Source organism: Eretmochelys imbricata, chromosome 4 (assembly GCF_965152235.1).
Source record: "Eretmochelys imbricata isolate rEreImb1 chromosome 4, rEreImb1.hap1, whole genome shotgun sequence".
In the NCBI taxonomy this organism is placed as follows: Eukaryota; Metazoa; Chordata; order Testudines; family Cheloniidae; genus Eretmochelys; species Eretmochelys imbricata.
The window spans coordinates 121,265,434-121,278,270 of NC_135575.1; the positions used below are offsets into that span (position 1 = coordinate 121,265,434).

The window sequence follows — 12,837 nt, forward strand, 5'->3', positions numbered from 1 at the left end:
GCTGATAATAGCTCATCTTAATTAATTAGCCTCTTACTCCACTTTTTCATGTTCTCTGTATGTATATATATCTTCTTACTATATGTTCCATTCTATGCAGCCGACAAAGTGGTCTGTAGCCCACAAAAGCTTATGCTCAAATAAATTGGTTAGTCTCTAAGGTGCCACAAGTACTCCTGTTCTTTTTGCGAATACAGACTAACACAGCTGCTACTCTGAAACTTATAACAGTGGTTCTCAACCTTTCCAGACTACTGTACCCCTTTCAGGAGTCTGGTTTATCTTGTGTACCCCAAGTTTCATCTCATTTAAAAACTACCTATTTAGTACAGTACTCAAAATCAGACAAAAATACATAAGTCTCACAGCACACTATTACTGAAAAATTGCTCCCTTTCATTTTTACTATATAATTATAAAATAAATCAATTGGAATATAAATACTGTACTTACATATCAGTGTATACAGAACAGTATAAACAAGTCATTGTATGAAATTTTAGTTTTTACAGACTTCACTAGTGCTTTTTATGTAGCCTATTGTACTCCCTGGAAGACCTCTGAGAGCCACTGCCTTATAACATACAATACAGATAGTATTAGTAAGATTAATACATGTAGCATCCCACAAGCATTTCATAAAGCCTAAACACATTCTTATCAACGTAACAACTATTTTAACAATGCTAGCACACAGGTTAGCTAGACTGGTTCCAGCTATGGATTTGTCAGTGTTCAGTGAGGCCTAGGGGCATTGGCATGAGTTGGCAACTGGTCTGCCACTGTCCCAGTAGTATCCCCAAGAAGAGGAAACTGTAGCACTGGGAGATGACATGATTTGCCTCAACTCAAAGCAAAACTGGGACTCAGGATAGTTTCTGTTCCTAGCACTGCCACCGTCTTCTCTAACCACTGGAATTTCTTGCCTCTTTTAAAAATAATTCAAAGTTAGTTTGTTACAATTCAATAGAGCTTGTTTTTCAAGTTCTGAGCACTTTCTAACCAACTAGAACATACTACAGCTGGAAAAAGCATTGCTTTAGTGGCTTGTTGCGTATGCTGAACACTGGGTGATTTTGATTACAGGGATTTCACTGTGGAATTGCTGGGTGTGTGTGTTATGATAAGACTATTGTCTGTCCAGGGGATATTTGAAAGTGCTACAATATCTTACTCCATCTAAGAGTCTTCCTCCTTTTTCCTGTCCCTCATTCACCTTGCCACCCTACATGGTTAAAAGAACAATAAAATTAGGGTCCCCCAGCACCTGCTAAGGTGCTCCCCCTCACCTCTGCCAATGATAATCTAGGTGTTAACAATAATGGTGCTACATGCCTGATTTTACTTAGCCCATCCTGCTGCATGAAAAAGTTACATTTTGGCTGTCCTGCTACATGTGTAGGAAAGAGGCAGACAGATTGGGCGTGGGAGGGGGGACGACAATAAGGGGCACTTCTCTCACCTGACTCTGGTTCACCCAGACCTGTGCTGTTGACATTTCTCAGACACTGATTCACAGAAGGATATTTCTGTAAGGAATAATCCATGCAGGTGGTGGCTGTGTGGGAGATGTATTGATGACCACAGCTGGCCAGAACACAGGCAAAAACTAACTCTGCAAAAAGCAGCATTAATTGAGGTCAAACAGAGAGACCCAGAATTTTACCTATGTGTTGCAGACCACAGCACTCACTTGTGTGATATGCATATTTTCTGATCGAATCATCTTATTGCCCAGTGCTAGAACTCAATGGTATCAATCAATTCCACTCATGGTTCCTTTTTTACTCTGTTATCTTGTTCATTAGCCATTTTCTCACACACACACTAATTCTACACACAGAGAGAAAGCACGACGGCCGATCTCATTTCTGACATTTGTCTTCAGCAGTGAATTATCCTGTCTCAGCATGACTGAAGATAACAGAGATTATTCATTTGTTACATAGGAATGCAACATACTTCTTGCTCTCCTGCTGTACATAAGGGCTGAAACTACTTTAAATGACAATTATGAAAAATCACAACAGAAAGTACTCGTCAGTTAATGATAGTGCTCAAACTTTTCATGACCCTATGAGTTGAATCATCAGTGAAATAACATTCATTTAACTAAAAAATAAAAAAAAATAGTGGCTTGTCAAAATTGACTTCCAATTTATAGTAGAAAGGTAAAGTCCAGTCTTAAAAGTTTTTCTCCTCGGGTGGTGCTCGGGGGGGCGGGGTGGCAGTAGGATTTGTCTATATTGGCACTTCATCGGCAAAACTTTTGTCATTCAGGGGTGTTAAAAAACACACACACACACACAGAACAACAAAAGTTTTGCCAACAAAAAGTGATGGTGTGAACAGCGCTTTGATGACAGGAGCACTCTCCTGCTGACAAACAGCAGCTACATTGCGTGTCTTTTAGTGGCATGGAGGACAGCTGTGTCGTTTAAAGCCTCATAGTGTAGCCATAGTCTAAAGCAAGTGTGTATTGTAATTACATTGATGACAGCCTAGAGAAAGGAAGGAAATGTTAGTGGTCTGATCCTGCAGTATGCTAAGAGCTATACTGATATTGCTATCAATGTGGAAACAGGTGGATAGCATTTTGCACGTGGTGCTCAAAATGTATAGGGGTGAAGAGATGGAAACCAAAAGAGGAGAGAGGGTAGAGATGGACAAAGGGGATAAAACAGAGAGAGGTGACAGGAAGAGAAGGAAAGTACATATTGCAAGAACCAACAGTTCTTATCATTCCAGAGGTTCCACTTCTGGCATTACAGATGGGACCAGATTTCCAAAAGAGCTTAGCTCCCATTTAGGGATCCAAATACCAGCCAGGTAAGATTTTCAAAGGCGCTATGGACCCAGTGGGCTGAGCTCCTTTGCAAATCTGGTCCTGAACACTTCTGTTATCAAGTCAGGTAAATTCTCCCCCTTTCCACGGTATGCATCCGATGAAGTGAGCTGTAGCTCACGAAAGCTCATGCTCAAATAAATTGGTTAGTCTCTAAGGTGCCACAAGTCCTCCTTTTCTTTTTGCGAATACAGACTAACACGGCTGTTACTCTGAAATCTCCCCCTTAGCTTTCCCATCTACACCTAAAACAGGTCAACCTAGCTACACTGCTCAGGGCTGTGAACAATGTCACGGCCTGTGCAGGCGAGTTCTTCCATAGACCTAGCTACCGCCTCTCGAAGGGGTGGATTTACTGCAGCAACTGAAACCCCCCCCGTCGCTGAATAAGTGTCTATGCAACAGCAGGGCCGCAGCTCCCTCAATAACCCACTGGGGGTGGTGATGGAAGATGCTTCTATCTCCAACTTTTTGTGAGAAGACTTTATAAGCCCCTCCTCGAAACTTGAGCTTATTTTACACCAAAATAAAGCCTCTCCCTCCATGTTAGGTTTCCAAAGTGGGTGGGCGTTTTGTGCCCCCCGCTTTGGGTCTGTGTCACCGGCCCGTTCTGGGGCTCCCATGGGCTGCCAGGTAGGGCGCTCTCTGCCTGTCTGAACTTGGCGTTTTCTCTCAGCTGTCCGGGTTCCCTGATAAATCGCCACCGGGTGACAAAGACCCGCAGAGACGGTCGCTTTCCTCGCCTCAGAGTCGCCCGGGGTCTCCCTGCTTCACCGCAGGCCCCCTCCTCCCCTGCAGCGGGGCAGCCACAGCAACAAAGGGGTCCCACGCTGCTCCATGCTCTCGGCCGCTCCATTAGTCTCCCCTTCCTCGCGGCCCTCCAACCCCAGAGAATTCAAAATGGCGGTGGGCGGAGCTACTCAGAACAGGTACAGCGCCTGGGCGCGGGGAAGCCAAGCCGGTCCGGCTAGCTCCGCCCCCTCCCTCTGCAAGCCCTATCTCGCGTGCTTAAACGCTTCTCCCGTCGCTCGCTCTCTCGCCGCCGATTGGCTTCTCTCGGTAGCGGGCGGGGCCAGTGAGCTGCTGGAAGGGGAACAGCGGCAACAGAGAGGATTAGCGTCAGCGGTGGGGGAAGAGACAAGTGTGGGGAACAGCAGACCGGGACTGCTCCCGCGGCGGAGGGGGAGCGGCGCGAAGGTGGAACAGCTGCAGGAGAGGCGGGGCTGGGTAGAACGTGACTGTTCCCGGAAGAGCCCGGCGGCAGCGGCCGAGCAGCGCGAGCGCCCCCGCCGCCGCCCCTCTCCCTGCAGCCCGGCGGGCTGTGTGTGTGTCCTGGGGATGGGGGGCTTGCTCCCCGCTGGGGGTGGCTCCCTGCCGGCAGGGGCTGAGACGCCGCACCCCCGCTGAGCAGCCGAGCCTCCCGGACCAGGCGGAGAATGGACCAGCCCCCGGCTGCCCCTTAGCTCCGCCGCCGCCGCCGCGGGGAGGGCTGGGCATGGCCCGGCCTGAGGAGACCAATGGACGGCAGAGCTACCCAGGTAACGTCCAGCCGGGGAAGTTTTTCTCCTCGGGGGGCGGGAGAGGGTGACTCTGCCCCGGGGCTGAAAGGGAGACGCGCGGTGACCCCTCCGCTGCTTGCCAGCGCGGTAGTGGAAACCTGGCATGGCCAGGAACAAAGGCGAGTCCCGGCTCCCGTCCGGCGGCCCTGCGGTGAGGGCACCCCGGATGCGCCCGTGCGAAACTTTCCACCCGACGGGTTCAGCGGGAGCCGCCCCGCCCCCGGGTGCTCGGCGAGTTCGCTGCCTCGCTGGAATCACCGGCTGGCTGCTCCGAGCCGCGATGGGTGGCGCTTGGGCTTGTCAGCTGGGGCCCGCGGGGAGCCGGCCCGGGTAGCTCCTCGCGGTCCCCTCCGTTTTCGCTTGAGATGCATACTTCCCAGACTCTCTCGGGCCGCTCCCCGGGGCGGGGGGGCTTTCAGTTAGCAAGTGGGAGGTGTGGGAGGCGGGGGGAGAGAGAGAACTAGTTGGTACAGCTGGTCGGAAAAAATTAAGATACCTCTTCCCCCCCCCCCCTTTTTTTTTCCTTTTTTTTCCTGTTGGTCAAAAATGGTAAAAACAAAGTTATGAAAAAGTATTGAACGTTCTGAATTTTTTATGCAACCCTTCTCAGAAACGTTCTTGTGTGTGTGTGTGTTTGTTTGTTTTTTTTGAAGTGGCAAAACTAAAAATATGGATCCAGTTTGAACCCTGTCATATGGAAACAATGGTTTTCCACTAGCTCTATTAATTGGGCTTCAAAGACTCAGTGAAATGGTACTGGAGAGTGCATGAGATATTGTTAAAGTGGTCTCTTATGATAGAATACTGGTAATTTGACATGGCCTTATATTTGTTTTCAGTATTATTGGAAAACTGTACATTACTCTTAGAACAGAGGTTTATTATAACACTGATTCATTCGAACTCTTTGACGTGAGGGGAAAAGGGGGAAATAGTTTTGTCATTTCAAAACCTGTGCTCATTATCCATTTCTCCAACCCGTAGCTGGACTTGTAAAAGTTCATTGAGTGTTGCTCTGCAGCAGTCTGGTTTGTGGAGGAGAGGTTTGGCTCCGGTGTCAGAGTTAAAAATTACATAGGATTTTTTTCCATTTAAAACAAATTTCTTCCATTAAAGTTTTTGCACTGATGAACACTGGCTTAACTAATATATCTCCGCGTGGGCTTTTTTTGTCACAAGCTGTTAACTTGTCTCAGATCCATTATGTTCAAGTTAAAGGAATTTGTTACAGGCAGTGCTGCAGTATTAACCTGTTTTCCTCCCAGAAGGCCTGCTTTTACATTCTGTTTGAATGCCCAAAATTGCATGCTTTTCATGCATATTGATTTCCTTTTACACAGTTTAAATGTACACTGAGATCATTTGCAGTAGTGATTTCTAACATGTGTACACTGTATGTACGTAATGTACATGAATATGGCATACTTAGTGAAACATACTACAGTCATTTGCCCAAAGAGTGGTTTTGACACTCTCTATATATGTATAACGTAATCACTTTGCAGTTCAAAGATTGTATTGGTCCTAAAATACAATGGTCATTTATTTTTCAGGCAGGAGTATGGAGGTAACTATGCAAGATGGCCCAAACTCTGTCTAGTTCTTATGGGCTCCCAAAGCAATATACAAACATTAATTCTTTGAGTACCACCAAAATATGAACCCTGTTCTGTAGATTGGGGATGGGGGTCAAAACAAAAAGTTAAGTCACTTGCCCAGAGTTGCAAAGCAAATCTGTGGCAGAGCTAGGACTTGTGAACCCAAAAGACTTGACTGCATGTTTCCTGCTTTAAGTGGTAGGCTACTATTAATGAGATGTTGCATTGCTATCAGAATTGTCTTTTTCTACAGTAAAACTGTTACATTTGCAGTATATAGCATGAGAGCACTAGACTTCTGATGAGATGTAGCCCTAACAGTTTGCCATGCTGATCATAAACAAATTAGGGAAGACGTCAGTATTGGGAGTAGCATTAACAACAACACTTGGAATTGTCAGCATCAATTTCCAGAGGCTGCATTTATCAGATCTGGAAAACAAATATCCTTTCACTATATTAAAACAAACATCCTGGCTTGGGCACAGGCATAATAAACTGAATGTAAGTTCCATATGTTTTTGTTTTTTTACTGACAATTGGATACTGTCTGTTGCTTTAATTTATATATTGTACAGCAAATGTACGACATTCTGTAGCTTTCAGCTGTATAAAACATTAAAGAAAATTGTAGTTGAACTTACTTCTGCTTTTACAGATTGCATACTTAAAGCAACTCTTCCTGTTATGTTTCCTGCGTAAAGGAAGAAATTTTTAAACCAAGTCAGAACAATTGCGTGGTGCTGTGTTGAAACCTACTTTGACTTATCTAAGAATCAATTTACTATTAGAAAACTGTTCATCAGCCTCTTGAGCTACTGTATTCTCTTGCTTTGAGCAAGAACTCTTGAATGCTTATTTGTAAGTATCCTGCGAAGAACCACATGATAAAACTGCAGTGAAACTGGAGTAACAGGTCACTTTCACTTTGCTGCCTCTTGAGAAAGCACTAAGCAGCAGCAGAGGCAGACATCTGGAGTTCTTCATTGGGGAAGAGAGCTTAAACACACAGACTGGGGGACATACTGCAGAGACATCCCCTGGTATCAACCAGAAAGTTGAGGGAAGGGTAGAATAGTGAGGCTGTCTCCCCCTCCTTGCATTACAGTAGCCAGAAGGCTTGTGGAGTGGTGAAGTAGCAGAAATTTCCTACTGAGGTAGGAGAGGGAATCAGAGAGAATGATTAAAATATGGGTGATGTTGAGGGAAGGGGAGTAAGGAGCTTCAGATCTATCCGATCAGCTAGTCAGAAGATGCTGTGTTTTTTTGGTTTGCTTTTTTGGTTTGTTTTTAAAGACTGGGGGAGAGCGCATTCAAAGCAGAGTATAGGGTCAGTGCTCCTCTTGGAATCTCAGTGCCTTCCTCATTTCCCAGCAGAATTGGGGGAGCGGGTTGATCATGTGAATTTTGCCCTGGACAAGGGGACTGTTCATGTTGGTCGATGGTTAGTAGGTTTAGTCATTTGACTTTCAGGTGTATGCTTAAGTTTCTCAGTGTAGTGTAGCTGCATGGATGGGTATGAGTAAAAATTTGATTTGTTAATTAAGGGTGAAAGTAAGTTTGTTTGTTTGTTTTTTGTGTGTGTGCATATATACTAAGGAGAAACTTTTGTGCTGAGAAATAAGGAGAGACAAATATGTAGGTTTCAGAGTAGCAGCCGTGTTAGTCTGTAACTGCATGCATCCGATGAAGTGAGCTGTAGCTCACGAAAACTTATGCTCAAATAAATTTGTTAGTCTCTAAAGTGGCACAAGTACTCCTTTTTCTTTTTACAAATATGTAGGTGATGTGTGACTGAGAACGTAGCATAGGGAAGAGAAGAACAGATAGTGAAGATATCTCTGGAAAAGACATGCTGATTGATCTGTTCTGGAAAAGAAGAAAAATTGAAGTGGGACCAGTAAAAAGGGTTTAACTTAAGTGAGAGATGCAGTAAGTAGGGCTAATCAAAAAAGAACTGATAAAGACCAGAAAAATTAAAATATTGTCTTACCACTAAGTAGCATTTGTTGATTAAGTTATCAAGCCATCTTTATAGCTTGTTAAATGCTAGAATACTGGTGAAATTAATCAAATGGATTCAATAAACTTGTATTTCAGCTATGAAGTTGCTGATCCTTGTATTTTTAATATATTAAAAAAGAAAGTTGGACATGTTGCAATTGGTAGCACACAGTGTGTGACTCTTATTTCTTTAAATTGCAGAGGATGTGACTGTGGGAGGCAGTGTGGTGATGTGGACATTTTTGATCCTATCTATTAGGGTGTGTCCATGTTAGGAAGAAGGTGTGTTAATGTGTGGTAACTCAGGTAAAATCTTAGTGAAGGTAAGGCCCTGTGTCGTTCTCACTACATTAGTAGGTCAAAGTAAACACTAAGGAGAGGGATCCTTACTATTATACGTTACTAGTGGGTATATCCAATGTACAAGCCCTACACTGGCACAGCTGCGGCACTGCAGCTCTGAGGCTGTAGTGTAGACACTTGATACAGCAATGGAAACGGTTTTCCCATCACTATAGTAAATCCACCCCCTGGAAGTGGTAGCTGTGTCGATGGAGTAATTCTTCTGTCAACCTAGTGGTGTGTACATCACGGCTTAGATCAGCTTAATATGTCTTTAAGGGGTGTGCGGGGGATTGGTGGTGTACTGTCACAGGTAGGGGGTGCCATGCCTCCCTCACCTGAGTTCCCAACCTCTCTTGCCTATCTATTAATCCATATGGCCACATAATCCTCTTCCCCTCGCTGCAGCCCCAGACCTCTCTTCTCCACCCCCAATACATTCTCTTCCCAGGAAAAATTCAACTCTTCACCCCCACCCCCCCCAATTAAATTGCCACCCATGACTCTCAAATTGCAGCAACCTCCAGCCACTCTGTTCAAAACTCCTTTTGTCTTAGGTGTGGTATTGGGGTCAATTTATCCTTGGGGCCAGTCTACACTGGCAACACTAAAGTGCTGCTGCGGCAGCACATTAACATGCCTTGTGTGGTCGCGGCGCAGAGTCAGGAGAGAGGTCTCTCCCGGCGCTCTAAACAAAACCACCTTCATGAGGGGCATAGCTCCCGGCGTTGGTGCACTGTGTATGCTGGCACTTTACAGCGCTGAAACTTGCAACGCTAAGGGTGTGTATGTGTGTGTGTTTTTTCACACCCCTGAGCAACACTGTAAATTGTCATTGTAGACAAGCCCTTAGATAGGTTAAAGAAGGGTGAGTTCTCGACCATCAACAGGTCTGTGATTCATCCAGTCGTTATTACCTCTTAGTTTAACAGCACAAAGCAGTAGAAGGAAATTGGGTTTTTGGGGGGGCCCTCTGTAACTTGGAAACCCCTAAATCAAATGACCTCAAATTTGCATTACTTAGGCTGCCCGGTGCCTCCATGCGACACACCAAATTTCAAAGCAATCTGAGTAACTGTTTGGATTGTAGCGCAGTTACAAGAATCGATATTAAACTATATTAATTGGCGGGAATGGAAACCCTCTAGCTGTTTTTCTGTAATGGTGCATGTGCAGTGTGTATATTTAAAAAAAAAAAAAAAAAAATTCTCAAATTGGCTCCCCCGGAGTCTTAGTGGGTGCCATGCACGACCTTAGGTAAAACTTGACAGTTTGAGACCGTTCTGACCCAGATCACATAAATAGTTTGATCTTTACCTCTGGGCCAAAAAAAAAAAAATCCCACCTAGAAACTTTCTTTAAAATGGTTGTGGGAGGGAGGCATATATCTCCAGCACCCATAGATCTCAACTGATTCCAAATTTGGATCACTAATCCTACCCTGCACTCTCCTGAGGCATACCAAATGTAAAAAGAAATCTGATTATGCACATTGATCTGAGAGAATTGAAAAGGTCCACCTTTATACAGATGTTGTGATGCAACGTAACTAAAGTAAAGCTCCTGGGTCACTGTAAAGCTTTCTTGATACTTTAAGATTCTATTGAAAACACCTGTTTTGAAACCCCCGTCATGGAAGCACTGAAAGTGAAACTGATGGTGCTGAATTTTCACTTGACATGCTGAGAGAAGTATACAAAGTAAAGAGTATAAGTAATGACAAGGAAGTAGTTTTTTAAGAAAAAACATTTTCACTTGTAGTAACCTAAGTTCTTATAAACTGATTTATGTTGTTACTAACATATGATTCAGTTGCCAGTGCCCTTCTACCTCACTTGGTTTATTCTCTGTGTATGATTTTTCCCTAGGTAATGTGTGACTGCTAGATAATTAGTAATTTAGTTCTTTAATAAGAGACTTTAAAGTGTTTAATAAAACAAAACTGTTCTTTCCTTTTAATAGTTAACACCAATTGGACCAAGATGGCTGATGTAAATGTATCCAACTCCTTAAATGGTTTGAGCTTGATGGGAATTCTGGACACCAAAGTGGGCAACAGTATCCAGAGTCTTCAAAACTTGAATTCAAGGGCCCCAAGAGTGCTCTCATTGCCTGAGTATGGACCTAGTCAGCACTCTAGTGCTTTAGAAGATAGCCATAGCCTTAAATCTGTAGATTCTGGTATTCCAACTCTAGAAATAGGGAATCCGGAGCCTGTTCACTGCAGTGTGTTAAATGTGAAGAGAAAACAGTCTGAGCCTGAAATCATGCCTGAGAGAACTTTTCAGAGTGCATGCATGCTGCTGTCTTATGTGCCTCCACTCTCTTTGAATGCTGAACATGAACACAGTGTACAAAAGTCCTCAACTTTTCCAAGAACTGGATACGACTCAGTGAAACTATACAGTCCAACTTCCAAAGCTTTGAACCGAAGTGATGATATCTCTGTCTGTAGTGTGTCTAGTCTCAGCACAGAACTGTCAACAACTTTATCTGTTAGCAATGAGGACATTTTGGACTTCATGGTCACAAGCAGCTCAAGTGCAATAGTGACCCTGGAGAGTGACGAAGCACAGTTTTCAGATGTTACATTGAATCCCACTAAGGAGACCAATGATCAAAGCCAGCAGGCATGTTGTCAAGAAGTAGATGCGGACAGTAAGTTGAAAATATTGGGACCCTTCACTAGCTTCTTTGCCAGGTAATGGGATTTTGATACTTAAGAAAAATGTTACAGCTTTCTGACTATGTGTTGGGGGCTAGGAGGCTCTTAAAGGGTTTTATGGTAAGGCGTTACACATTCAGCTAACACCCAGAGGAACTGGAATTATCAAGATTACTGCCCTCTTTCTGCTCTGCCTCAGCAGGTCAGAGCTGCGCATAGTTGAAAGTTCTATGCTCTGTGGTTGGGATCCACAGAAGCTCGAACTCTGCACATGAAGTGAATGAAGGTGGAACTCTCTTCTTTCCAGCTGTGTTTAAAGGGAGGAAGCATGGTTTGGAGGAAAGGGCTCTGAACTGGACCCCAGGAGATTTGGATTTTCTTCCTGGCTTTGCCATTGGCTTACTGTATGACCTTGGGCAAGTCACTAAACATCATATGCCTTGGTTTCCTTATCTGCCAAATTATGAGGATACTTGCCTACTGTTGTAAAGCACTTGGAGGTCTAGGGATGGAAAATGTTCTAGCAGTGATGAGTATTTTATTAATGTAAACACATTCCACTTAAAGTCTAAATATTTGTCAGGCACTTTATTTTATTTGACTTAATGTCATCAGTTCACTGATAAGGTAACAAATGACTAAGGATACAATTTAGTCATGGAGATCACAGATTCCTTGACTTTAACAAACTTCCATGACTTCTTTGGCTTCAGCCCTCCTCCCGCGCAGGGCTCAGGCTTCAGTCGTTCCCCCCCCCCCCCGCCCCCCCCGGTTATTTTTAGTAAAAATCGTGGGCTTTCATGAATTCTTGTTTGTTGCCTATGACCTGTCCATGACTTTTTTTTATTAAAAATAACCATGACAAAATCTTAACCTTATGACCAGTGGTATTTAGACTGCTCATCTTTGCTGTCAAGATTAGGAAACAATACTGTTGACCACATCAATTGCTTGTGTCTGCATAATGAGAAAATTCCAAGACCAGAGTTAGAATGGGGAACTTGAGCACTTAATTATTGAAATGGCAACATCTGGGGCAGCACTGAAGCAGTTACATTTCTGAAAGGCTGCCCTGGCTTCCTATGTTAAAAATAATGTATTTAAACTGATATTGAGCTGGTATACACAAACCATAATGTGTGCCATCCTCAATAATTCTTTTTGTTTGAGGTACGTTAGCCAAGATCATTTTTGGAGCAAGTTGTTAGTACGGTATACAATTCCAAGCAATAAATGATTGGAAGTTATTTCTGTGTTCTGCAGCTTTGGCTATAAAACGCCTTTTTTGCCTATCTGATTATTTCAATGAACCACTTACTCTTCCTAATTTAAACGTCTCTATTTGCCGAAAGAAAAGGCTGATGAAACATTGACAGAACAATCATTTCTGTTACTTCTCTGAAAGCGTTTCTTAATGGGGGGGAAAAAAATTCAAAGCTATTGATTTAAAACTATTAAACTGAGTGATTAAATCACAGCTTAGAGAACAATGTCTTTATTTTATTCTTGTTTTGAAGTTGCAGTATGTTTGAGTACTCCACATGGGCTTGGCTCATCAGTAATAGTTTTACAGTTCTATGTGCAAAAGCTTTTGTGGACTTCTACCTATTGGTTGCCATGGCACCAGACTTCATTCAGGAGCAAAAGGATTCTTGGCACTTCAGAGCCTATAGAACCTGGACTTTTGCCTCCCTTCCCGTTCAGGATGGTTGTGAGCCCAAGCAAATGCTGTGCTATTACCTGGAGAGAGCAATGGGCTTTGTCCACAGAAATTTTTTTCTTTATCTCCCCACAACCTGGAAAAATTCCAAACAAAAGGAAACC

General features: G+C 43.8%; 1 protein-coding gene across 1 annotated transcript in view; it reads left to right on the forward strand.

Moving 5' to 3' along the window:
- Positions 1-4,097: 4,097 nt before the first annotated feature.
- The window catches only part of TBC1D14 (TBC1 domain family member 14), a 110,433-nt gene continuing 101,693 nt past the window's right edge, over positions 4,098-12,837 (forward strand). Inside the window, exons 1-2 of the mRNA XM_077815879.1 lie at positions 4,098-4,383; positions 10,311-11,049. Of these exons, the coding sequence (XP_077672005.1) occupies positions 4,341-4,383; positions 10,311-11,049 (782 nt within the window). The 5' untranslated portion in view covers positions 4,098-4,340. The remainder of the gene's footprint in view (positions 4,384-10,310; positions 11,050-12,837) is intronic.